A 27,034-nucleotide genomic window follows, 5' to 3' on the forward strand; every position below is an offset into this window, starting at 1 on the left:
ACTCAGCAGTTACACTCCTGGGCCTTCATCCCAGGGAAACAAAGAGGCTCACAGGAAAACCTGTATACATCAAGGTTCACAGCAGCTTTATTCATAAGAGCCAGAAACGGGAGACAGCCAGATGTCCTCGATGGACGAGTGGATAAACGCGAGGTGAGGTGATACGTCCATCCCACGGGCGGTACTCTGAAGTAAGAGGGAACAGGCTCTACACCACAGCTTGGGAGAATCTGCAAAGAATTATACTGAATGAGAAAGCTAATCCCAGCAATTCTACTTAGAGAATATTCCCCAAGTAACGAAATTATAGAAATGGAGAACAGGTTAGAGGTTCTAATCCCATGGAGTCGGGGATGTGACGGAGAGGCGTGTCTGGGGGTGAAAGGGTAGCCCTAGGGACCCCAGGGGCGACAGAATCGTGGCTGAATCACTGGGGATTCCAAGCCGTGATACGTGTTCTGCAAGGTGTTCGCATGGAGACCGCCCGCATGGGTTATATCCTTGACAATTACGTGTGAATTGGCAGTTGGCTCAGCACGAGACTTCCGAGTGTTCTTGAAGCACTCAGGAGTAAACACACACACACACACAGATCTGCATGGAAACACTATGCTGTGGGTGGTGGGTGTTGTGCTGACGTTACCATTTTTCCTTTCTAGCTACTTCTCTGCCTTTTTCTATTTTCTTACATTGCCACTATTACCTTCCTGATTATGACAAGGTTTTTACTATTATTATTTTTAATATAATTTTACTTATTTATTTTGGCTGTGCTGGGTCTTTGTTGCTCTGAGGGCTCTTTTTTAGTTGAGGCAAGCAGGGGCTACTCTCTCGTTGAGACGCTCAGGCTGACAAGGTAGGATTTTTTATTTTATTTATTTATTTTTGCCCATACCACATGGCACATGGGATCTTAGCTCCCCAAACAGGGATCGAACTGTGGCCCCTGTGGAGGAAGTGCAGAGTCTTAACCACTGGACCGCCAAGGAAGTCCCTGTGATGAAGTGTTTTAACCAAGGGAAGTGTTTCAGGAGTTAAAACACACCCTCTTGGCTGCTCACAGGCAGGACACAGCATCTCCAGGTGGTGTGGCTCCTGCCCATCAAAGCCACACGTCCAGACTCAGCCAGAAGCCCCTTCTTCCCCCAGGAAGCTGCATGGACACCCCTCCCTCCCGGAGCAAGTTGACCTTGAGACCATCCCCATCTACAAGGCTGCCTTTAAACAGAGAGAGCCCTGACCACAAGCCAGCCTGCAGGTTCTGGACTCACAGAGCCTCAGTCCTTCAACCTATAAAATGGGGAGCATAGAACATACTTGCATAAGGTCCCCAAGGCCATCACGACAGTGGCCACAAACTGGGTGGCTTGAAATATCAGAGATTTCTCTTCTCAAGAGCTCTGGAGGCCGGAAGTCCAAAATCAAAGTGTCAGCAGGGCTGGGCTCCCTCTGGAAGGAGAGTCCTCCCGTGTCTCTCAGCTTCTGGGGGTTCCAGGCAGCCCTGGGCGAGGGCAGCACCCCCTCCAGCCTCTGTCTTCACCTGGCTCCCTTTCTGTGTCTCAGAGCTGCTGCTCTTTCTGATAAAGACCCAGCCATTGAACTTAGATCCTGTTCTAATTCAGTGTGACCTCGAGTTAATTAATTACATCCACAAAGACCCTATTTCCAAATAAGGTCACATTCTGAGGTTCCAAGTGGGTGTGGATGGGGGAGAGATGATCCAACCTTTCACACCGTATTTGTGAAGAAAGGTGAATGAACATAATTTACATAAAGGTACTCTGTCAAGTTCTAGGGTTTGGCAGGTGTAAACCAAGAGGCTCGCTGAACAGTTAATGATGGCCGTGTTTCATTCCTGACCCCTAGGACATGGCTTCCTGGGTGCTCCCCCAGCAGGCAGAGGGGTGGCAGGAAGACATGATAGGGAGGTGATGGGGAGAGAGGACCTGGAGTAACTGAGGAACTCATTCTTGCCACGAAGTTGGAGAAGCTCCCGTTTGCTTCCTCAGTTTCCTTTCCCAAGACTCCACGAGGACAGCACGGTTATCGGAAGGGCGATGTTCGCGGTGGGGGTTAGACGGGCGCTTAGACGGCTCGTGTGGGTGAGGAGATGCCAGGGAGGGGTGACGGACGTGGGACCCCCCTCCCTGCATAGAGCCTGTGCACCCGAGCATCACTCCTGGCAGCACGTAGAGTGAGAAGATAGAAAATGCAGGAATCGCAGCATCAGAGGGGAAAATGACGCCTTGTTTTGTTTTGTCATTTCCTAGGAGACTCAGAGTTTTTATGCACAGACTTCTCCCTGTCCCTTAGACTGTCCAGCAGGTGGGGGCCCGCTCCCTGCCCTCCCGGTCCCTGGCTCAGGCCTCCCTGATCTCATCTGAGCTGAGTCCTCTCCGCCTCAGCAGTTGGGTCATCTTTCTGAAACGGAAACCTGGCCCTGGCTACTACTTCCATCCTCTCCTACTGGTCTCAGCCCTGCCCTCCAGGCTGGGTGGTGGGGGGTGCGGCGGGCAAGGATAGAACAGACCTGGTTCCCTGGAGTCCCCAGGGAGCTCGCTGTGAGGGAGGAAAGGGGTGGGGGGATGAGTGAGTGAGTGGGTGAGAGAGCCAGTGAGTGGCCCATCGCTGGCTCCCAGCTCTGCGGCCAGGTCCTAAGCGGCCCCCTGGCGTGCCTTACAGGGTGATGTCCTGACCACCAAGTACCAGGTGGACCTGGGGGACGGCTTCAAGGCCATGTACGTGAACCTCACGCTGACCGGTGAGCCCATCCGGCACCGCTACGAGAGCCCCGGCGTCTACCGCGTGTCCGTCAGGGCGGAGAACGTGGCGGGGCACGACGAGGCCGTGCTGTTTGTCCAGGTCACCGGTGAGCCCATCGCCCCTGCCTGGCCCAGGGCGACTCCCTGTGGCAGGGAGCTCTCCTTGAGGAAGCACGGGGAGCCCAGGGGCGGGGAGGCAGGCAGGCGGGGCTGGAGGCCACACCCACGGTGCTCTGTGCCACAGCGGGGCTGGTGGTGACGATGGTGGTGGTGGTGGTGGTGGTGGTGGTGGTGGTGGTGGTGGTGGCGGTGGTGGTGGTAGTGTTTCTAGTGGGGCTGATGGTGGTGGAGGTAGTGAGGATGGTGGTAGAGGTGTTAGTGGTGGTGATGAGGTTGATGGGGACAGTGACCAATAGCAACCTGTGACATGGCCAGTGCCCTGATGCCCTCTGACCCCTGACCTTTGTGTGGCCCCTGCAGCCCCCCTGCAGGCCCTCTACCTGGAAGTGGTTCCTGTCATTGGCGTCAACCAGGAGGTGAACCTCACGGCTGTGCTGCTGCCCCTGAACCCCAACCTCACCGTCTTCTACTGGTGGATCGGCCACAGCCTTCAGGTACGCAGGCCCGGGCCCCTGGAGGCCCCTCCTCCCCACAGGCTCCCATCTGGGGTGGAGACTGGGGCAGATCCCACCCTCCGTACTGGGCAGGACAGAGCATGTGGCACCATGGAGGTGAGGCGGGCGCACACCAGCCCTCCCTCCACCCTGCGCAGCTGCTTGGGGTCTGGCTGTGTCTGAGTGCGGTGGACAATGTGGTCGATCGGATCAGACCAGACCATGCTCTTTCCTGGGGAGGACGTGTGAACAGAGTAGGTGACCCGAGTTGGGGTGTGACGCGTGTCACAGGAAGGGGACAGATCATTTCTAGTCTGAGCGTGGAGGTGATCAGGGAGGGCTTCATGGAGGAGGGGGTCCCTGGGCTGAGCCCGACCTCAGAAGCATCACCCAGGGTTGTGGGTTGTGTCCTGAGAGCCATGGGGAACCGAAGACAGATGCCTGGTGGGAGGTCCTGAGGACCTTTGTGGACAAGGCTGCCCCTTAGCCTGGGGGAAGGGACCCCAAGACCCAAAGGGGATCCTTCGCTCATTCAGCAAATGGCAGCCCTGCAGCCCCCCGAGACAGCGCCCAAGGGCCCAGCCTGGGAGGGGCTCAGGGCTTAGCACTGTGGTTCCGGGGCGCAGGGATGGGTGAGGAAGGTGCTCGGGCTCCGGATTTGAGCAGCAAGTCAGCCGCCTCCAGCTGAGCCCTTGGAGAGCTGTTGTGCCTACCAGAGCCTCTGTCTCCCCATCTGCAAGGCCCGAAGTCATAGAGTGGACCCACGATCGACGTGGGTACCCCACCCCATGGGGTGGGTGCTGAGCTAGGACCTGGGGTCTGAGCATGAAGGTACTGAGCTCAGCTGGGCTGGGGCAGGAAGGTGACAGGGACGCCCCGCCTAGCAGCCACACTGGGCCTTCGACACCATCCACACGGGGGATCTTGGTGCCTCTGGAGGGCAGGGGGCCCTGGGAGACGCATGTCTGTGCTGGGGAGCTCTCAGGTCCAGGTGTCTCTCTGGGGGTATCTCCCCATGCCCCCCGGGCGCTCTCAGCAGGCTCCCATGGGGCCAGCTCTCCGGCCCGGTCCTGAGCCCACTTGTGCCCGCAGCCCCGCCTGTCCTTGGAGAACTCTGTGACGACGCGGTTTGGGGACCCAGGGGACGTGCGGGTGACGGTACAGGCTGCCTGCGGGACCTCCGTGCTGCAGGACTCCAAGGTGGTCCGCGTGCTGGGTGAGTGCCCTCTCCCCCACCGTGGCAGGCAGCGCAGCTTCTCCTTCCCAGGAGCTCAGGGTCGGGCTAGGCCGGTCACCCTGGGGCAGCCCCGGCTGGACGGAGGGATGGCCCAGCATGGCTCCGACACCTCTGGGCTCCCTGGCCTCGGTTTCCCCATCTGTAAAATAAACACCAACGACCCCTGTGCACGGGGCACTCATGGGCCCCACACGACATGAGTGAGGACGCAGCTGAGGGGCTTGGTGAGGTCACGCACTGGGGGGACAGAGCTGGGACTGGGCACTGGGAGGGAGGGCCAAGCCTGCTCTGTGGCTTCCCCATCAACCCTCGAGGACAGACAAGCTTGGCCTTCCGTCTCCCAGGGACCCACTGAGTTTGACCGGGCTGTCCCCTCACCGAATAAGAGTCCCGGAGAGGAGAGTCCACCCGCCCCCACCACCTTCTCTTTCTCTCAAATTCCCCAGGGCCCCCGACTCAAGACAAGCAGCAGGTGGTGAAAGAAAGACCAGTGGAGAGAGGACAGTTCACTCCCTCCCCTCGCCCCCGCGACGGGCACCTGTCCTCAGCATCCTGACACCTGAGGACTGTCATGCGATTCTATCTCAAAGGACATGGGCTATTGACTTTACTGGGAGTCCTGCTCTGAATCTGTGTCTCATTTATCTATTATTCCCTGCTTGGGGGCTCTGAGCCTCGCCCCCAGGAGACAGTTGCAACCGAAAATTGGAGGCGTCCTCAGGAGGCATCCCACCACCCAGAGCCATGTTCCCCTCTTTATCACCCCGATTAAAAACCTCATTTTGTTCTAAGACAGCATCTGCCATAGACAGCTGCCATCAGTTAAGTATTCAGGGGACAGCCCTTGGCCATTGTTCACTCCCGCACCCCGAGCCCGGAGCCTTGAAACACTTACCCCCACCCACACTGCACATTCACGAGGCACTTGTCCCTTTGACTTCTCACCCTTGCAGAGCCCCCTCCCTCTTTACAAATGACGAAACCAAGGCTCGGGAGCTAAGTGGAGAGAGGACAGTTCACTCTGAGGCTCCCAGGGCTGGGTCTTTCTTTCACCCCCTGCTGCTTGTTGGTTTAGAAGAGGTGTCTTGAGTTGGGGGCCCTGGGGAATTTGAGAGAAAGAGAAGGTGGTCGGGGGCAGGTGGACTCTGCTCTCCAGGGACTCTTATTCGGTGAGGGGACAGCCCGGTTAAACTCAGCGGATCCCTGGGAGACGGAAGGCCGAGCTTGTCTGTCCTCGAGGGCTGATGGGGAAGCCACAGAGCAGGCGTGGCTCCCCCTCCCAGGTCAGCACCGCCGTCCTCGTCGCTGTCACCGTCGTTGTTGTTATTATTATTAAATGGCAGCAGTGCACTGGGCCCTGCCGGGGACAGCTGCTGGCACACAGACGGGGAGGAATCTTTTTTCTGAAGGTGGGTGGCAGGATCCACCCCTAGGGCCAGCCCTGGACCAGCCAGGGGGTGTGGCCGCCGGCTGTGAAGGGAGCAGGGCGGTGACACTCTCCCGTCTCCACCTCTTTCCAGACCAATTTCAGGTCGTGCCTCTGCAGTTTTCCAAGGACCTGGATGCTCACAACCCCAACACCCCCGAGTGGAGGGAAGACGTCGGCCTCGTGGTGTCCCGGCTCCTCTCCAAGGTACCCAGCCCAGCCGTGGCAGAGCCGCCGCCCTTCTTATGCGTTGTGGTTACCCCGAGGAAGTGGGGGGCAGGGGCCAGAGTCCTCAGGGAAGGGGACAGGGGGGATGGGCAGGCTGCCCTGCGTCCTAATTATCTGTCCTTTGGGTCCGCCAACAACGGTGCTTGGAAGCCACTTAGGATCCTTTCACCTGGCCCTGGGGGACACAGGGTGGGAGCATCCTCATGTGGGGGAGGGGCAGGGCTGCATGCTTCATGCACATCTAGTGAGCACCAGCTGTTTGCACGAGATGCAGTTGCCCTCCTCCAATGGTCCAGAATCTCTTTAAAGTGATTTTCATTTACTCACTGCTGGATACAGGAGACAGAAAGATAAGTCTCTGTGATGTCTACCATCAGGGAACTCACAGAAGACAAAGGCAGGGTGGGCATGGGGCACTTGAGGCCCGTGACCCCTCAGTGGGAGAAAGCCCAGCTTCCTAGAGTCATCCATGGTTGTCCCAGGCTGACGCTCACCACGGCCATGCCTCCCTTTGGCCCATTAAGAATTCGGGTAGTATTGTCTTGGGCACTGAAGGGTGAATAGGAGTTTGCCAGATGAATGTGCATGGAGTGGGACTTCCAGGAAGCAGAGCTTTGTGGGTTGAGGGAGCTGCGTGGTCAGAAGCCCTGACACCTGGGAGGACAGTACGCGAGGGAGGGGCCTGCTCACCTGCAGGCAGTAGGAGAGTTGAGCTGAAGGAGGGCAGCCCTGGGCAAGCGGAGGCTGTGGTGAGGGTGGGAGGCGAAAGGCTGAGGGCCCAGGAGGGCAGGGATGCGGGAGGTGGACGATGATGCCAAAGGATGCTGGGGCTACCCCCATGCCGGGCAGGGGTCAAGAACGGCCAAGACTCGGACAGGTCACGTGGGGAGGGGGTGTGACCGCGGGGGCCGTGGAGCACGGCTGGGACAGAGGAGGCACGCTGGCGCATCAGGGTGGCTCTCTGTGTCCCCGCAGGAGACCAGCATCCCTGAGGAGCTGCTGGTGACGGTGGTGAAGCCAGGGCTGCCCACCTTGGCCGACCTGCACGTGCTCCTGCCCCCTCCCAGGCCTACAAGGAAGAGGAGCCTCACCAGTGACAAGGTACCTCCCGCGGCCACTGGGCCGGGTACGCCCCGCACAGCGTAGGGTCTGAGGGTGATACCCGACAAACACGGGGACCTCAGTCACTCTTCATCACATAAAGGCTTATCTCTCACCGATCACTGTCCCTCCTCCCCCTTGTGGCTACCCCTGGGTCACGATGGTGGAGGAGTTGGGGGACCAGGGCACCAGGCCGGACCAGCCCCCAAGGGGCATGCGCCAATTTCACTCCCATTTCTTTGGCTGGACCTGGTCGCCCCACCCCAGCCTCACTGCGAGGGGTGAGCACCACCCAGGGGACTCTGGGACCTGGTTTCAGGACACCCAACTAGGACTGGGACTGAGAGGTGAAAGGGAAGCCCTTCACGCCTTCCAGGGCAGCTGTAACTCCACAACAAGCAGGCAGTGACGAGCGTGGATGAGGATGTGGAGAAACTTGGCCCCTGTTCACTGCTGAGATGGAACGGAAAGTGGTGCAGCTGCCGTACAAACTGTCTGGCAGAGCTTCAGATACGATGTTACCATATAACACGGCAGCTCCACCCCCCCAGGGATGTACCAAAGAGAAGTACAAATGCGTGTCTCACACACACACTCATGCATGAGTGCCCGTGAACCCAAAGGGGAAGCAGCCCACATGCCCACCCGCAGACGACTGGGCGAGGAGGAGGCAGCCCAGACGCACAGCAGAATAGACGACTAGGCGAGAAGGCAGTCCAGACGCACAGTGGAACATTACTCAGCCATGAACAGGAGCAACATTCTGATCCAAGCAATGAACAGGAGTGACATTCTGATCCAGGCTGCAACTCGGGTGAACCCAAGCATGAAGCAAAGTAAAAGAAGACGGTCACAAAAAGCCACTGATTGTGTGATTCCATTTATATGAAACGTCCAAATCGGCAAATCCACAGAGACAACACAGGAGTGGTTGCCAGGGCCTGGGGGGGCAGGGGGGTGACTGCTGGTGGGGGCAGGGTTTGCTTTGGGAGGATAGAAAGGTTCCTTTGGGAGGAGCTAAATGGTAGTAGTGGTCGCATGGCTGTGAATATACTAAAAACCACTGAATGGTACACTTTACAAAAGTAAATATCTCAGAAAAAAAAAAAAGAATCAGAACCGCAGCCAAGCTCTGGATTAGTCGCGGGCACTGATGCCCACGCAGACGGTCTGGAGAGAGTGACCAGTGCTGAGGCGGGGCTGCAGCACGGCCCGCAGGACCCCTGAGGGTGGGTGGTAGTGCCCATTTTACAGACGAGGGAAGCGGGGCTCAGTGAGACCCCTGCCAGGAAGCATAGTGCGGGCACAGTGCCCACCCCCTCTCTGGCTGCAGAGCCGTGCTCCAGCCATGCCCAGGCGGCCTCTGGGTGGACCCTTGACTGTGCCAGCCTGACCCACAGCCCTTCCCGAAGGGCAGCTGCGTCTGAACCCGGGGCTCCCAGCCACGCCTGAGCCCTGATGATAGGTGTCTCCAGATGTTGGTCAGCAGCCGGTTGAGAGTCATTGACCCATTTCTCAGATGAGGATCTGAGAGTAGAGGCTGGGTGAAGGTTGGGGAAGACTGCAGGGGTCCTGGCTGCCAGCACTGGGCTCAGAGGCTGCACCCACTTGGGGCACTTTAGACTGAGGGTTGGAAGGAAAGGAGGTGGGGGTACTCCCCCCATTGTGCTGAGTGCTCAGCGTAAACCGTGGGGTACTGCCCCCATTCCCTCTTGAGAAACCTGTATGCAGGTCAGGAAGCAACATTTAGAACTGGACATGGAACAACAGATTGATTCCGAATAGGGAAAGGAGTACATCAAGGCTCTACATTGTCACCCTGATTATTTAACTTATATGCAGAATACATTACGAGAAACGCTGGGCTGGAGGAAGCACAAGCTGGAATCAAGATTGCCGCGAGAAATATCAATAACCTCAGATATGCAGATGACACCACCCTTATGGCAGAAAGTGAAGAAGAACTAAAGACCCTCTTGATGAAAGTGAATGAGGAGAGTGAAAAAGTTGGCTTAAAGTTCAACATTCAGAAAACGAAGATCATGGCATCCAGTCCCATCACTTCATGGCAAATAGATGGGGAAACAGTGGAAACAGTGAGAGACTTTATTTTTTGGGCTCCAAAATCATTGCAGATGGTGACTGCAATCATGAAATTAAGATGCTTACTCCTTGGAAGGAAAGTTATGACCAACCTAGACAGCATATTAAAAAGTAGAGACATTCTTTAGACAACAAAGTTCCATCTAAGCAAGGCTAGGTTTTTCCAGTAGTTACGTATGAATGTGAGATTTGGACTATAAAGAAAGCTGAGCACCGAAGAATTGATACTTTTGAACTGTGATGTTGGAGAAGACTCTTGAGAGTCCCTTGGACTGCAAGGAGATCCAACCAGTCCATCCTAAAGGAAACCAGTCCTGAATATTCATTGGAAGGATTGATGCTGAAGCTGAAACTCCAATACTTTGGCCACCTGATGGTTAGAGCTGACTCATTGGAAAAGACCCCGATGCTGGGAAAGACTGAGGGCAGGAGGAAAAGGGGACGGCAGATGATGAGATGGTTGGATGGCACCACCATCTCAATGGACATGAGTTTGAGTAAACTCTGGGAGTTGGTGATGGACAGGGAAGCCTGGCGTGCTGCAGTCCTTGGGGTCACAGAGTCAGACATGACTGAGTGACTGAACTGAACTTCTCTCACTGTGCTGAGTGCTCAGAGTAAACCACGTGCCCAATGTCAGGGAGAAGCCTTAGCCGCACACCCGTCCACCGCCAGCAGCCAATCCTGCGGAGCCTGCTGTGTGCAGAGCTCAGGGCTTGGGGCACCACACGAGATGCTCGTATGAATCCTCATGATGACCTGAGGACAGAGAGGTGTCGAGAGCCTGGGGCATGGCTGGGAGCCCCGGGTTCAGACGCGGCTGCCCTTCCGGATGGGCTGTGGCGGCACAGTCAAGGGTCCACCCAGAGGCAGCCCAGGCGTGGCTCTGCAGCCAGAGCGGGGGTGGGCACCATGCCCACGCTGTGCTTCCTGGCTGGGGTCTCACTGAGCCCCGCTTCCCTCGTCTGTAAAATGGGTGCTACCACTCACCCACAGGGGTGCTGCGGGCCGTGCTGCAGCCCTGCCTCAGTGCTGGTCACTCTCTCCAGACCGTCTGCATGGGCACTGGTGCCCGCAACTAGTCCAGAGCTTGGCTAAGGTTCTGATTCTTTTTTCTTTGAGATAACGTTTACTTTTGTAAAGTGTACCATTCAGTGATTTTTAGTATATTCACAGCCATGCAACCACTATTCCCAACTCCTCCCAAAGGAACCTTTCATTCTCCCAAAGGAAACCTGCCCCCACCAGCAGTCACCCCCCTCCAGCCCCTGGCAACCACTCCTGTGTTGGCATCTTTCTATTCTCAGTTCAAGGGGCAGAACCAGGTGCTTCCCAGATCCTCCAGGTGGGGAGCTGTGTAAGCAACAGGCCAACCCAGCACCCTCATTCTGTGAACAAGAGCGGAGTCCCAGAGGCCAAAACGCCGCTCAGCGAGGCTCGGCCAGAGTCCCCAGGGAATGTCCCCCCCACTCCAGAGGCCCTGGGAGCGATGCCACAGGACCCCCATCCCTGGGGGCCTCCTTCCCCAGCACCTCTGCCCCCACCTGTGCAGAAGGGTGACACCTGACACCCATGTGGGCTGATTGAGTCCCTTCCAAACCCCAGAAATTCCCCGCTTGTGAATTTCCAAACCAGTAGGGTGCCCCAGAGGCCCACTGCCCATCCCCCACCCCACAGTCTTGCAACACCACCCCTGGGAGTTCTCTGCCTCAGGTGAGGGGTCACTCGCCTGCCAGGGTCACCTGCCCTGACCCTGCTTTGTCCTCTTCTTGGTCTTCCACCTCCAAGAAGCCTCCTCTGATTACTTCTGGGGTCGGGGGCCTCCTGGACATCCCTGGATTACCACACTCCATGGTCCCAACTAAAACCAGAGCTCTCTGAGGGCAGGGCCACACTTGGATCACCTTGTGTCCCATCAGAGGTTCTGGATCAGAGTTGGTTGGTGGCTAGCATTCCCATTTTACAGATGGGGTGACTGAGGCCCAGAGAGGCACAGGGACCCTCCCCTAGCCCCCTGACCATGGAGGGTCAGGGCGGACAACCGCCCAGCTCCCCCGCTCCCCCTGCTGGGACCCTGAAGACCCCCCCTCACTCCCCCGCTCTGTGCTTTCAGAGGCTCACGGCCATCCAGCAGGTGCTGATTGCACAGAAGATCAGCTTCCTCCTGCGCGGCGGGGTCCGGGTCGTGGTGGCCGTGAGGGACGTGGACACGGGTGAGGCCCGGGCCAGGCTTGCCTCTGCAAGGTGGGACGGGCGGGCGTCTAGGCCCCTCAGACGATGCTGGCTGCTGTGTACACTGGGGGCAGAGGGGGCCCCTCTGCTCACCACATATCCCTCCTGGCCGGGTGGTTGTCTTCAGTTAAATCCTGGTCAGCCTTGCTGCCCTCCCCCGTGGACGCGCACGGAGCTCTTGCTTTAATTTACATCATTTAGGGTCTCAGATAGGGCTTCCCAGGTGGTGCCAGTGGTAAAGAACCTGCCTGCCAGTGCAGGAGACGTAAGAGACCTGGGTTCGATCCCTGAGTCAGGAAGGCCACCTGGAGGAGGGCATGGCACCCCGCTCCAGTACTCTTGCCTGGAGAATCCCTTGGACAGACGAGCCCGGCAGACTACAGTCCATGGGGTCACAGAGTCGGACCCAACGGAAGCAACTGAGCATAGACGCAGGGTCTCAGATGCACTCTGCCCCCACGCCCACCACGGACTGTCCTCCCCGCTCTGGGGCAAGAATCTTGGCAGGAGCCCAGGGGCCACTTTCTGCTCTGTGAAGACGCATGTCCACACCAGCATCGGTCTGGACGGAGCTGTGTCCACTTTCTAGGGGGGGAAGACCAGGGCCGGGATTTACCCAGTGGCGTCCCAGGTTCCGGGGGCAGCCGCTGCCCACTCTGAGCGCTCACAGGCCATTTTGCCCACAGATTCCCCGAGCCTGGGAAGTGGAGGCGGCTACTGGGCAGTGGCGATCCTCTTCGTCAGCGGGCTCTTCGCTGTTGGGGCCTTCATCCTGTACAAGTTCAAAAGGCAAGGCCACCTGGCCTCCCTGGGCTCCCGGGGCAAGCAGAGGGGACCCGAGGGCCACGGGGGGCTGGGACTGTGGCCTTGATGGGCCGAGGGACAGGGAGGGGGCCTCGTCGGGACCTGCACACTGGTCCTGAGTCATCTCAGTCCCTGAGGGCAGCCGGCCACTGACAAGCCAGGGAGCATCTTCCACCCAATCCCCGCCTCTGCTCCACACACCCATTTTACAGATGAGGAAACCCAGGCTCAGAGAGGTCAAGCGATTGTCCCAGAGCAACATAGCTGAGGAGTGAGGATCTGACCCCAGGTCGTGTCCTCTACCACCCATGCTCCCTACAGCGCTCATCCACCCTTCCCTCCACGAGCTTGAGCCAGAGCTGCCCTGTGCCAGGCGCCCCATGGCAAGTGGGGGAGGGTGGGCTCCAGCTTCTTCCCGGGAGAAGTCAGGGTTGGGTAGTGATACCCAGGGTGGGAGCAGGCAGGGGCTTGGGATGAGGCTGGGTGGGTGGCAAGCTCAGTGTGCGGTCATCAGAGGGGCTGTGGTGCCTCCTCCCCTCTGACCTTGATCCTCATCTGTAAAATGGGTTTAATAGCCCACAGTGCTAGGATTATTCATGGGCACCCTCAGAGGGGCTGGAGAATCTGGTCTTACCCGGATACGGGGCCCGGGGATGGACACAAAGGCCAGAGAGTGTCGCCAGACTCATGCCCTGCAAATGCAGCTGAGAGCCGACCCCCGCGTTTCACCCCATCTGGCTGGTTCGGCTCCAGTGGCCTCAGGGTCTCCTCGCTCAGGGTCACCATTGGGAACAGTCTGGAGACACCCTGACCCTCCGGCTCCTGCTCCTTGGAGGCCAAGGGTCCCTCCTGCAGCCCAAGACTCTGCTGGGTCTCTGTCCTCCAGGACCATTCACACTGGGCGACCCACTCTCCCGACCTGCGGGGCAGCCCAGACGGTCAGCCTCCCAGACCAGCTCACCATCCAGCCTGCGGCTCCGGCCAGTCTCTTCCCCTCCCTGGGCCTCAGTTTCCTCATCTGTAAAAGGGGACTAATCAGGAGGGAGGCAGGAGAAAGGGAAGAAGAGGTGGGCAGGTGCAGAGGCAGGGCCCTGTCACCTGCAGACATTGTCCTGAGCACGTCTCCCTTCTTACCGTGATGTGTTTAGTTGGGACCTTGTGAAAACCGCCCAGCCCTGGCCTGGCTGAGGCAGGCTGTTCGTGGGTGAGTCCCGAGAGGCTGCAGAGAGGACGGGTGAGACGCTGCCTCCCAGGTCACAGCTGTGCTGGAGGCACCGGCTGGACTCGGGGTTTGGGCCCCCATCTCCTTCTCTTTCCCCTCGGACCTTAGTCGGGGTGAATTTGGGCTTTTCCCAGGGTAACCCACTCCAGTACACCTGCCTGGAGGATCCCACGGACAGAGGAGCCTGGCGGGCTACAGCCCATAAGGTCGCAAAGAGTCGGACATGACTGAAGTGACTGCCCACAAATGAAGGGCTCCTGAGAACCGCAGGGTGGCAGGAGTTGCCTGGGCAGCAGATGGCAGGCCTGGCAGGTCAGGCATGAAAGGGGCAGGGTTCTGGTCTCTGTAACTTGCCGTCTTCAGACCCCCCGAGGCCCAGAGTGCAGCTCCCACGAGTTGCTCCAGGTTTACGGTGCCCAGTGTAAATGGTCCCGAAGGCACCTTGTCTCCAGAGGAGCGGAGGTGGGGAAGGGAAGACCTTGAGCCCAGCCCAGGAGCTGGCCCCAGGAGAGGCGAGGGCGTGAACCCTGGGCTCCCCCAGTGCTCTCAGGGCTTATTTCTGAATCAATCATGGGAGGGTGGTTACCATGGAAACCGTGGACATAGCACAGTTCTGGGGGTGAGCGCGCCCCCAGAGCACTGGCGTCCACCTGGGGAAGAGAGCACAACAGGTAGGCAGAGATGCCCCGTTTGTCCGGACGCTCTGAGCTTTGTGGGGAGCTGGACTTCCTGGCTGGCGCGGCTGTCAGCCTGGGCCGGGCCTGCCTGCATAACAAGCAGCTCCTAAGTCTCAGAGGCTCTCAGTCACCGAGTGCTGTAGTCCCCTGGGGCCCGACATGACCCAACCCGCCCAGGGGCCTGAATGTGCATCCTGCCATCTCAGTATTTCCAGAGAACTGCTGCTGTTGGCGAACTGCCTTTGGTGGCTCTGAGGAAGCCCACCCTCCCACTGAGCCTCAGTTTCCTCATCTGTAAAGTGGAACCATGCACCCTTTGGAGTTTTGCTCCAACTAAGTGGGTGTCACACACGAAGGAGCCAGGCCCAGGGCCCTGAGCCTAGTCCCAGCTGAGGCAGAGGGGGGCTGTGCCCTCCATCTCCTTTCCCTCTGCCCTGGAGAGGACAGGCAGTAGAGGATACCCCAGGGCCTGGGCAGGGCTCGGCAAACACCTCTCGGAGCCTGTCAGCATCGCATGCCTTGTGGAAACACACGCCTGCCGACCTGATCAGAACCTGGAGGTGATGGGTGACAGGGACCTGAAAGAGATAAAGAAACACCCTCTCCCTGCAGCACGCCTCAGGGGAGACAGATGGACGGTCCTCGCTGGGGCAGAGGCAAACCCAGAGCTGTGGGAGCTCACAGGACGGAGGGCTTCCTGGAGGAGGTGGCTTGGCCCAGAGGTGGCACAGGGGGGCTTCCTGGAGGAGATGGCGTGGCGCAGAGGTGGCGCAGGAGGCAGACCCAGGAGCGATGAGAGCACTGCACAGAAGGGTGGGCTGGGGGCCTCCAGGGACAGGCGTCCCAGGCAGAGCCCTGATCTCCCCGCCCCTCCATCCCCTGCCTTGCAGGAAACGCCCTGGCAGGACCGTGTATGCCCAGATGCACAACGAGAAGGAGCAGGAAATGACGAGCCCCGTGAGCCACAGCCAGGGTGTGCGGAGCGCCACCCAGGGGGAGGAGTTCATAGAGGATGAGCTCCACCCACAGGCTCTAGGTAACGCCCGCCCCCAACACCCCCTCCGCCGGAGCCCCACCGCCACTACCGCCAGGCCTGGGGCGGGCGGGCCCTACCCTGGGTCCTCTCCTGACAGGTGATGGCAGGAGTCCCCCGGGGCTGCCAGTGGACTCCGACCCCAGACGCCCGCAGTCCCCTGAGGGGTGGGGCAGACAGGAGCGCTGGCTTCCATGGCGAAGCTGCTGTGTTCTGGGAGGTCCCGGGGTCCTCTCCCCGCGGTCACCCCCTCCACGCTCCCGGCATCCCTCTCGTCACTGGGATGACGATGCCCTGGGCCGTGCGCACATGGACATAACTACCTGTGCACAGCCCTTTACAGTTTGCACAGCGTCTCTGTTTCGTGACCCCATTGCCTCCCCCCCGCCCCGTGGCCAGCGGGAGGACGGAGCAGCTGCCCACTTAGTGGCCTCCTCTGGGGATGGGGTCTGTGTTGACCTCCGGTTCTCTCCTGGGGCCTGAGCCGGCATTCATGGGCTGAGCCCCACCACCTCGAAGCTTCTGCCGGTGATAACGCAGCAGCCGGCTCAGCCCGCTGCACTGTCCACCCAGCGCCCGCCTGCGGCCTTTGCGCCGCAGAGACCAGGGAGGGGACAGCCTGGCCGTCACCACTGCCCTTTGGTTCTGACTCTGTGGTTGAGGTGACCACGGTCTGTCCATCTTTGGGGGAGACACACACTCTGATGGGACAGCAGGCCCCATCCCCACTCCCTCCTCAACCCATGGGGAGACTGAGGCCCGGGAGTCCCGCCCGAATACTGGCGCCGCCCACCCGGCTGCGTGAGCGCTGAGTGCTCCAGGCCACGTGAATGCTGAGTGCTCCCAGCTGCAGGACCGATGAGTGCTCCAGCCGGCATCGCTTCCTCCATAGCCCAGCAGGGGCGCTTCTTTTCAGAGCTGAGACCTGGACTGGCCCCGGGCCAGGGCCACACAGCTGGTGGGGAAGGGGCTGGAGTCCAGGCCCTGGGGCCCCAGCTACCCCGACCCTTAACAGTCGCTCTGCACCCCACCTGCGCTGCACGCGCCGCCCCTGGGGTGCTGTGACGTCCCCAGTGGGGTCCGAGGAAGCTGCCACCTGGGGGGGGGGGGGTGTCATCGCTGCGCTTTTATCCCCTCAACCTGTATCTGCCCTGTCCCTGGGACTGTGGGAGGCGGAATCGCGGTCCCCACCTTTTAAACGGCTAGAAGTGAGGTTCAGAGAGGGGACGTCTCCCACCCAGGCGGCCCAGTGGACAGGTGGCTGACCTTGGACCCAAAGCCCCGGGCCGGCTCACGACCCCGTGGCCCCCACGGCCCCGCTGGAACCTCTGGGCCGCTCAGTCTCGATGCGCCCGGGAGGTGGGGGCTCCAGGCAGCCAGCGGCCACGCCTCTGCTCCCCGGGGGTCTCAGGACGCGGCCCGCCCGTGCGTTTCTGACGGTGCCCTGTGCCTTTCTCTCTCCCGCCGCCGCCCGGGGCCTCGCCGGGCCGCCCTGCAGCGGCCCCTGCCCGGGGGGGACAGAGCCCCGCCTACCTCCCCCTGCTGCCGATGCCGGGGCCGGCCCCCCTGCAGGTCAGTGGGGGCGGTGGGGGCGGTGGGGGCGGGTGGCGGGCGCGGCCTCACCCCCGAGGCCCCCTGGGTCCACTGCTTTGCCGGCACCGGGAGACCCGCCCTCAGTCACCCGCCCACCCCACCGCCTCCGCACCCGCGTCCAGGCACGACCCGCACGGCTGGAGGAAGCTCGGGATGCCTGCACGTCGGCGGAGCCGCACGCACCTCGCCCGCACCGCGCACGCGCACCGCCGCCCCCGGCCCACGCCGCTGGGCCGGCCGCGCGCTCACGCCGGTCTCTCCTCCAGGGAACCACTCGGGCGTGGTCCTGAGCGTCAGCTCCCGGGAGATGCACAGCTACCTGGTGAGCTGAGGCCGCGGCGGCCGCGCCAGGAACGCTCTCCTCTCCGCCGCGTCATCCCCCGCGGAGGGCCCAGGACCACACGCGCCCCTCGGCACGGGGTGGGACCCGCACCCCCGCGGAGACCTCGGGAAAGCCTCCTCCTCCTCCCGCCGCGTCCACGCCAGCCTACAGCTGTTCCCGCTCCGTCCAGCTCAAGCCCGCCCCGCCCCGGCCCCCAACTCTGGACACTGTCAGCCCACACCCCGTCACTCCGGCGAGGAGGCCTGACTTATAGGCGAGGCCGGGCCCCCTGAGGCTGGGGGGTGAGCCTGCCGGACTCTCAGAAGCGCAGACCCCCCACCCAACCCCCTCCGCCTCCATCACCTGCACCGTGGGCTCCTGTCCCTCAGAGGAACACTGAGCCACCGCTTTTTTCCTCGGAACCCCCAGGAGGGCAGCTCCCACCGCTCACATGGCCGTCCCTCTGCGGGGGGTCGTGCACACCCCCTCCAGAATCAAGAAAGCCTGCTGCGGGCCCCGCCCCACCCCCGAGGCCGCCCTCCGTGCTCCCCTTCCTCTTTTTAACCTGCAGAGATAATGTAAATACCTCTCTAGGTAGCCATTTGCGGTTTTTTTGGGGGGGAGGTTGTTCTCTTTTTATTGCCAGGCAGTAGCCCCCGTTCTTGGGAACCCCCTTGCCGAAAGCCCAGGAATTCTCCGCCCCCACTGGCAGCCTTCTCTCCTGCCCCCCGCCCCCCAAAAGCAAAGCTCCCCCAGCCCCGCCCTTCAAGGGCTCCAGCGCCCCCACCCCCGGCCGGCCGACGTGCAGGCTTCCTGCCCGGGATTGGCCTCGAGACAGATGCCCAGTGCTTTGCGATTCCTCATTCCTAGAGGGAGCCGCGTAGAGACCCAGGAACCAGGAGCAGTTAGAAAGGCAGAGCGTGAAGGGCCGACAAGTGGTGCCCGCCTCGTCTTAAAGACAGAGCCGCTGAGGCCCAGAGAGGGAGTGGCTGCCCCAGGGTCACACACAGCAAGGGGTCACAGAGGTGCCCCGGGAGCCAGCCCCCCTCCCCTCCCCCCACCGCTTCCCAGACAGTTCGACCCTCCTCGCTCACAGATGCCTAGAGTCAGGGACGCCAGGAGCATCTAGGGGCGGGGTTTCACCTTTTGCCTTGAAACTGGAAGTCAGCGTCCCCTCCCCGCCACCACCATGGGCTCTTGGTGGCCAGACCGTCCTCCCAGAGGTGGGGACACCCCAGATCCCAGGCTAGGACCCCGCTGGCCCCGAGGAGGAGTCCAGGATGAAGCCCGGGGCGGTGGGAAGACTTAGCCCGCTTCCGCAGAAAAGAAAGGCGGCCTGCGGAGGGTCATCCGCACCCCCAGAGCAGCTCCCACTCGCCGGAGGGGGGACCCTGGTGTCCAACCCCATGTGTCGCAAATGGGGTCTGAGATCGGCTCAGAAGGGGTCACTGTAAGTCGCGCGGCGGGCGGCAGAGGCGCCCCTCCCCCCACTGCGGCCCACCCGGCTGAGCTGCGGGCCCGCAGAGCTGGCCATGCCAGCGTCCTCCACACCCTCCTCGGGGAAGTGCGGGAGTTGTGGGGTGCTGCGGGGAGAGGCTGGGTTCTCGAGGTGTCTGCCTCCGCCAGCCTGTCTGCTGTCTCCAAAGACCCCTTAGGGAATCCCGCGTCCTGCCATACACCCCCAACGGGCCTGTGAGCCTCATTGCAGGGTCAGACACCTTCAGCGCCGGCCAGGTCCCAGGTCAAGGTCAGCAGGGAACCCCTGGACGCAGCTCAGCAGTGCCTCTGGGTGACAACGCGCCTGTGACCTCCTGACCCTCAGCTGCATTGTCTTGCTGATGGGATAGGGCTTCCCTTTAGCTGTTTGTGTTCTCCTATTTTATGTCATCATCTCTATGAAGAGCGTTTTGGGTGTGCGGACCCAAGAGCCTGGGAATAAGTTGGCATCTATAACCGAATACATTTCCGTCCCCATAACCATGTAGATCCACACGTAGGTCTGGGTTTATCTGGTTCCACGTTTTGAGGTCCTGCGTCTTTGCCGTACAGGTATGCGCGGGCCCTCGGGAAGAGCCGGCTGGGCTTGGACCGCTAACGTCTCATTCAGCTGGATCGAGCCCACACTTCTATATGCACATAACAGAGATGCGATAAATTCTTTCTTATTTTTCCTTTTTAAAAATCAATAAATCATTTGTGATGCTTTTAACAAAGATTAAATGCGTACAATCGGTGTTTGCCTTATTATGAAGCTATTTGTCAACGTTTCCGTAAACACACACCCAGGGCCCCAGGACTGTGGTGTCACGGAGGCAGGGGCAGGCCAGGGGTCCCTGCACTTTGGGGGGGAGGGTGCCGTGACATTGGCTATCTCGGTCGCTGGACCCGGATGTGCCACCTGCAAAGCAGTGATGCCACCACCCCCTCACATGGGTCGCCTCACTTCTCCCCCAGCGGCCAGTGAGGGGCCCTGGAACATGCTCCGTTTGCCCAGTGAGGTGCAGAGGCCAGGGGTTGAGGCCTGGAGGTGCACCGCAGCTGAACGAAGCCCCTTGTCCCTGAAATGCCACCCACTTGTTTCTGAGGAGACTGAGGAGCCAGGAGTGGATAGAGGAAGCCCTGATGTGGTCAGATCACCACATCCATGCACATGCACACTCAGACACACTCACACAGACACACATTGATATGCTTGCACACAGAGACAACACACGCAGCTTTCACGCAGACTCACAGACACACCCCCTTCCTTCTCTGGACCACAGTACATGGAGTTCAGTGTCGTCCACATCCTCAAAGCCTTCTGGCCAGATCTCGTGCACCCTGGGACCAGGGCCGGAGCCCTGAGTGAACAGGACACGCCCCTGGGGCCCAAAGGAGACCCCGGGCCTGTGGGGACACTGACAATGATTGCAGGGCCCAAGCCGGAGCGGAGGGCCGGGGCCCTGTGGGAGCCAGGTCTCCAGGACGAGGGAGAAGTGGACCCATGGGAAGCAGGCCAGAGCCGGGGCCATGCAGGGCGGGGGAGCCGAGAGGAGTGTGTGTGTGTGTGTGAGTGTGTGCATGTGTATCTGTGTGCAGGCTAGGGCCAGGGCCATACAGGGCAGGGGACTCCGAGAGGACACTGTGGGTGTGTGTGTGAGTGTGTGTGTGTGACTGTGTGTGTGTCTATGCACGTGAATGTCTGTATATGCCTGTATTTGTATCTGTGTGTGCATATATTTGTGTGTGTGCTTGTGTTTGCACTTCTTTGTGTCTGTGTGTGTGTGTATGCATGTGTGGGTCCGTGTGTGTATCTGTGTCTGTGTGTGTGTATGTATGTGTGGGTCCGTGTGTGTATCTGTGTCTCTGTGTGTGTGTATGTACGTGTGGGTCCGTGTGTGTATCTGTGTCTGTGTGTGTGTGTATCTGTGTGTATGTATGTGTGGGTCCGTGTGTGTATCTGTGTCTGTGTGTATGCATGTGTGGGTCCGTGTGTGTGTCTGTGTGTGTGTGTATGTATGTGTGGGTCCGTGTGTGTATCTGTGTCTGTGTCTGTGTGTGTGTGTATGCATGTGTGGGTCCGTGTGTGTATCTGTGTGTGTGTGTATGTGTGTGTCCGTGTGTGTATCTGTGTCTGTGTGTGTGTATGCATGTGTGGGTCCGTGTGTGTATCTGTGTCTGTGTGTGTGTATCTGTGTGTATGTATGCGTGGGTCCGTGTGTGTATCTGTGTGTGTGTGTATGCATGTGTGGGTCCGTGTGTGTATCTGTGTCTGTGTGTGTGTGTATGCATGTGTGGGTCCGTGTGTGTATCTGTGTCTATGTGTGTGTATGTATGTGTGGGTCCGTGTGTGTATCTGTGTCTGTGTGTGTGTGTATGCATGTGTGGGTCTGTGTGTATATCTGTGTCTGTGTGTGTGTGTATGCATGTGTGGGTCTGTGTGTGTATCTGTGTCTGTGTGTGTGTATATGCATGTGTGGGTCTGTGTATCTGTGTGTGTGTGTGTGTGGGGACTCAGGGTCAGGACCCCTTCGAGAAGGACCCCACCGAGCTGAGAGAGGGCACAGCGGCCCCGACCCCTGGCCCCAGCCAGGCGCACGCTGCAAGGTGGGCCTTCCCACCCCCCCACGTCTGACACAGACAGCGTCACCAGTGGCAGGCCAGGCCTCGGCCAGAGCTGAGAGCAGTCGCGATCACAGCTGGACACGGACTGGCCGGCACTGACCTTGTGCCTCCAGGCTGAGCTCGGGGGCGGCTCCCACCTGGGACCCACTTCCAGACCTGGTCACTGAGCTGCCCGATCACAGTGCCCCTGCTGTGTCCAGCCACAGGGGAGTCCTCAGCAGCTCCCTTTGTCTTGAAGGGGCAGGGGGGACCCTGCGGGCGGTGAGCAGCCTCTGTGTGACGCTGCTGTTGACTCAGCAGGACCAGCAGGAGGAGGAAACCCCCTCTGACCTCCGAGCTCAGCAGCAAAGAAAGTGGCCAGATGCGCCCACCCTGCTAACGTGGTGGGGGCCGGGGTGGGGGGTCTTGGGCAGCTGCCCCTGCCCCTGCTCATCCCGATTCCATTTGGTGTGAAACCTTCACACAAGTCTCGGGCTGCAGAAATGATCACCCCGCGCTGCTGGGGTGACCCACTGGGATGTGCTGACCGGCGTGGGCCCGGCCACTCCCGGCCACCCCTCTCCTGGCTGCGCATGGCCCACCCCCCAGGGCCTCATCTCCACAACCTGGGCCTGTGAGGCCCAGGGGACTTTGCAGCTCCTCAAGCTCAGAGTTGCCAGTTGCAGGCCGTATGTGCACCAGCCCAGGCGTTTTAATGGCCCGTGCCCATGACCCCCTGGCATTGGTGTGATGCTATGATGAGGTTGCTCATCTCCAACAGTACTAGCTCAGCAGACGGCACTTTATTCCAAAATCTGCCCTGGCTCTGCACGGGGACACAGGACCACGCACGTGGTTTGCAGCTCACAGATTACGGCCCCGGTGCTTGGCCCTGTCAGCGGTCCAGCAGGATCCACCTGCCGCCATCAGAACCACGAGCCAAGGTGACCTCAGGGATGACGGCGGCTCCCACTCTGTCTCTGCCGTGTATCGGGTCCAAGGCAGGTGCTTCCCGCACACAGCCGCGAACCAGGCTGGCAGCAAGCCCGGAGACAGGTGCCAACACCCCCGCCCCAGAGTCAGGGGCAGCAAGGCATAAAGCAATGTAGAGCTGGGGTTCAGCCCAACATCACCGGGCAGCCCAGGCCCTCTGCTAACCACAGCGCTTCTGCAGGCAGGGGGAGGCCCCTGTGTCCTATGTGAAGGGTGCTTCGGAGCGGGGCTGGGTCAGCCGTGCAGGGACTGCCCACATGGTGAGTCACAGGGCCAGACTGCAGGCAGGCGTGAGAACAGAGGCCTCCTGGGAGCCAGCTGAGGGACTCACGGGACGTGAGGCACTAGACAGTCAAAGCACAGAATAGCGTGTTCTAGAATTTCCTGGCAACTCAAGGACAGAGAGTCGGGGCAGCAGCTAGGGCAGTGTGCGGACGGGAATGAGTTAACAGACCTGGAGAGACAGAAAATGCAGGAGGGAGAGCAGGGGATGCCGGGCAGCCAGGCCTTAAGGGGTGAAGGGCCAGGAGCCTGAGTGTGAGCAGAGGGTCAGATCAGGGAGTGGGGACTCCTGGCCCTGGGGAACAGAAGGGCTCAGAAGCACCTCGGTTGGAAGCTTCTCTTCCAGGGGCTCCACGTCCTCAGGGAAGTTACAAGTGAGGTCATCCTCAAAAGTGAGAAGAGGGAAGGGAGCCAGGGAAACAGGAGGAGGTGTGAAGTTTTATCAGAACAGTGAGAAAGTAGTTTGGCTAAGGAAGTTGTTAAAATTGCCAGCAGGGTGGAGGTCTCACGGGAGGTCGGTGTCACAGCGTTCCATGGAGACCTTCCGGTGTAGCTCTGTATCTCCAAGCCACAGGCCACTGCTCGGGAACAGAGCCACCAAGGTGACCTCAGGCTACAAAATGGCTGCAGCAGCTCCAGCCTGGACATCTTCCTCTCATAAAGTCCAGATGCTCTGGTCAGGCCACATGGACATCCCAGGAGGAACCCCGATATAGCTCACTGTCTTAATCCTCAGCCACGTGGTACTCTACTTTCAAGCAGGAGGTGGAGTCACCCCATGTCCCAAGCAGGAGGTGGGGTCACCACACATCCCAAGCAGGAGGTGGGGTCACCTCACATCCCTGCATTTGGGCCAGAACCACCACAGAAAGCTGATGATGATGCCAACTCAATGCTCAGCCTGCAGTCCTCACCTCAGATGGAGGTCAGTTCCCGAGGGGCACCGCGGTGATGGTCGGCTAGACGCTCACGATTTGTCTGGGGCAACATCACACTGCCTTCAGGATTAATGTGCAAAAGGAGGGTTCCCCCAGCAGCTGAGAACGCAGTGAGGGGAGACAGGACAAGGCTCCTGAAATGGAAAACGCTTGGTCTGGAGGGAGTGCTCTTCATTTGAGGATAGATAACGGGAAAGAAATACAACCACAGCCTCCAGGGGTCCAAAGAACAATCCTGCTTCTGAGACCGCTGGAGGGCTGCCTTGCAGGTTCAGAGAGAAGCATGGTTGGTGCACAAGAGCTTATTAAAGGAAGCTGGAGGAAATTTTAGAGACTGTATGCGTCGTGTCTCAGTGTGAAATGTCAGAAGATGTGGCCTTTTTGAGACCAGACAGAAGAGATACAGGCTGAGGAGGAGGGGACGCCACTGGAGGGAGGTGAGGCAGGAGAGTGAAAAGGGAGGAGCGGAATTAGCATCTATTTGCATTGAAAGTAATAAAGAGCAGAAGGCAGAAGAGCAGATTACCTCTCTCTAAAAATAACAGGAATGAGGAAGAGAGTCTATAAATGCCTTGTAGGAGATGGAGAGAGCTCTCCCATTCAACACAGGCTTCCTTGGGAATTAGGGTACACAAGCCAAGCTGGAGAAAGTCACAACCTGCAAGTTAAAAGGCCTACACAGCATCAGGACAAAGTCCATCCTGTAAGGTCAGGAATTGAACCAAAAGATTAAAAAGTCTTACAAAGTCTACACAAAACACGCACAATACTTACCAGGAGGGGGATGGGCAGGACTGAGGCTGGGAGGCAAATAGAGGGACTGTGCTGACTGGGCTCAGTCTGAGTGTGAGTCATTTGTATAGAAAGTAGAAGGGTTCACGTAGATTTGAAAGCATTCAAAACTGTAAGATCTGGGCACCTTTCACAGGAAAAATACCCCCAAAGACATCTTTCTATCAACCAAGGATTGGTTGGCCACCTGATGCAAAGAGCTGACTCATCTGAAAAGACCCTGATGCTGGGAAAGATTGAAGGTGGGAGGAGAAAGGGACGACAGAGAATGAGATGGTTGGATGGCATCACCGACTGGATGGAGGTGAGTTTGAGTAAACTCTGGGAGTTGGTGATGGACAGGGAGGCCTGGTGTGCTGCAGTCCATGGGGTTGCAAAGAGTCGGACACGACTGAACTGAACTGAAGAGGTGGTTCAAAAGCCAGCGCCCCCCGGTGGGCACTTTCGGAGGCAGGCGGGGCTGGCGGCCGCCTCCGGACCAGGTAAACTGTTCAGGGTAGCAGATGTGCAGACAGAGGAGAGCAAGAAGCTGCAAGATTCCCGAGCACTTCCCTGAGGCCCGAGGCTTGGTGTGGACTTAAGGACAGTTGCAGGGTGGGATCTGGCGTTCAGACTGGCTCTGTGCCTTCTGCTTTTGGCGTCGAGATGGGAGTGACCCACGGGGTGGCGTGGCATCGCTGTCTTTGTTCCGCCATCCCACGTGCCTGACTGTCATCCACCTCACCCCCGGCATCACTCATGTCCCCGTGGAAGGTGTCCTGAGAAGCTGGGGCAGAGGTGTGATCTGGCGAAGAAGAGGCAGGGGTGAAGATTCAGACAGATCTGGGCGCCGTCCTCTGGGGAGGCGGCTACAGGTAGCGTGTGATGGACGTGCGGTTGGAGGCATTTTGTTTGTTGCCGTAGACTCGGGCGGCTGCTGGGAACTTTCAAGCAGTTCCTGAGAGTCAAGCAGCTTCTGGTCAAGTTCTCCAGAGCTGCCCGATTTCATGCCAAAGACCGAGGCGTTTCAAAGACGGTTCCCGACTTGCACCAGCCCGCGGTCACGCACGCCTCCAGCACCCTTTCTGAAACCCCCTGTGTCTGCAGTGTCCAGAGCAGCTGGTCACCTGCGTCCCACCAAGGCGTGGAGAGGACCTGCTCTTTTCTCCCCACCAGACCCGACCAGCATGATTGAAGGTGCTGGCGTTCTGGAGGAGGAGAATCCAGCCTCCCTGGCTGCTTAGAAAGAGCTGGAGCATTTGCCTAGACCTGTGAGGGCAGCTGCTTCCTGCCAGGTGGGAGCAACTTCACCAATAGGCATAGAACAAAAAGAGTCACCTGCCTCCCAGGTACTGGGTGGTTCAGTCGCTAAATGAAATGAACACAATGAAGGTTAGTCACTCTTGTCGTGTCCGACCCTTTGCGACCCCGTGGACTCAAGCTCACCAGGCTCCTCTATCCATGGAATTCACCAGGCAAGAATACTGGAGTGGGTTGCCATTTCCTCCTCCAGGGGGTCTTCCCAACCCAGGGATAGAACCCAGGTCTCCTGCATTGCAGGCAGACTCCTAACCACCATGAAGGTGTCCAACTCTTTGTGACCATATGAACTGCAGCACACCAGGCTTCCTTGCCCTTCACTATCTTCCTGAGTCGGCGATGCCATCCAACCTGCTCATCCTCTGTCATCCCCTTCTTCTCCTGCCCTCAATCTTTCCCAGCATCAGGGTCTTTTCCAGTGAGTTGGCTCTTCTCATCAGGTGGCCAAAGTACTGGAGCTTCAGGTTCAGCATCAGTCCTTCCAATGAATATTCAGGACTGATTCCCTTTAGGATGGACTGGTTGGATCTCCTTGCAGTCCAAGGGACTCTGAAGAGTCTTCTCCAGCACCACAGTTCAAAGGCATCAATTCTTCGGCGCTCAGCTTTCTTTATAGTCCAACTCTCACATCCATACATGACCACTGGAAAAACCATAGCCTTGACTAGATGGACCTTTGTTGACAAAGTGACAGCTCTGCTTTTGAACAGCTTGGAAGCCATGCGTGTTTCACAGGAAGTGGTGCAGCGGCACCGGCAGCGGCAGGGTGCTCACCTCCGGCTCTCAGGTGGGAAAACTCCGGAGAACTGGGCGGGGCTGTGGGCGGAGTCCCCGCCCCGCGACTCCCAGGTCCCGGATGGCCGGACAGCCTGCAGTTCCTCTAGGGCCCTAAGATTGCTTTGTTTACTGTTTTAGGAGGAAGAGGACTTTTGATGGAGTGTGTGTGTGTTGGGGGGGGTCTGGGGGGGGGGTCCCTGCCCTGGGAACCGCTGGGTCTGGAAACCAGGAGGAGATGCTTCCTGTGGCCCCGGGCTGTATCCCCAGCACTGTCAGGAACCAGGGGAAGGATCACAGCTGAAACCCTCTGACCCAGGCAGAGGCCGAAGCTCCACCAAACATCTCAACCCCCGAACCCCAGTTCTGGCAGGGGGGCCTCCACGGCACTGGGGATCCCCAGGAACCTGCCTGTGGTGGGAGCCAGCATCCGCCACCCGAGTGTGCAGCCTCCCCACCCATCCCCAGCACAGCCTCTGCCTGCGTGCTGCGTCGCACCCGTGGGGAGGTTGGGGG

The 27,034-nt window shown here is 59.3% G+C and overlaps 1 protein-coding gene across 2 annotated transcripts in view; it reads left to right on the plus strand.

Annotated features, from left to right (window-relative positions):
• The window catches only part of SORCS2 (sortilin related VPS10 domain containing receptor 2), a 491,847-nt gene extending 472,280 nt beyond the window's left edge, over nucleotides 1-19,567 (plus strand). The window contains exons 19-28 of one of the 2 annotated variants that reach the window (XM_069594797.1): nucleotides 2,683-2,869; nucleotides 3,243-3,376; nucleotides 4,469-4,592; nucleotides 6,134-6,246; nucleotides 7,243-7,368; nucleotides 11,585-11,684; nucleotides 12,390-12,492; nucleotides 15,297-15,442; nucleotides 16,938-17,011; nucleotides 17,299-17,951. In XM_069594797.1, the coding sequence (XP_069450898.1) occupies nucleotides 2,683-2,869; nucleotides 3,243-3,376; nucleotides 4,469-4,592; nucleotides 6,134-6,246; nucleotides 7,243-7,368; nucleotides 11,585-11,684; nucleotides 12,390-12,492; nucleotides 15,297-15,442; nucleotides 16,938-17,011; nucleotides 17,299-17,322 (1,131 nt within the window). In that variant the 3' untranslated portion in view covers nucleotides 17,323-17,951. Of the gene's footprint in view, nucleotides 1-2,682; nucleotides 2,870-3,242; nucleotides 3,377-4,468; nucleotides 4,593-6,133; nucleotides 6,247-7,242; nucleotides 7,369-11,584; nucleotides 11,685-12,389; nucleotides 12,493-15,296; nucleotides 15,443-16,937; nucleotides 17,012-17,298 lie in introns of both variants that reach the window. The other variant, XM_069594798.1, reaches the window with a different exon arrangement.
• The last annotated feature ends 7,467 nt before the right edge of the window (nucleotides 19,568-27,034 follow it).

This window comes from Ovis canadensis, chromosome 6 (assembly GCF_042477335.2).
Source record: "Ovis canadensis isolate MfBH-ARS-UI-01 breed Bighorn chromosome 6, ARS-UI_OviCan_v2, whole genome shotgun sequence".
Lineage (NCBI taxonomy): Eukaryota > Metazoa > Chordata > Mammalia > Artiodactyla > Bovidae > Ovis > Ovis canadensis.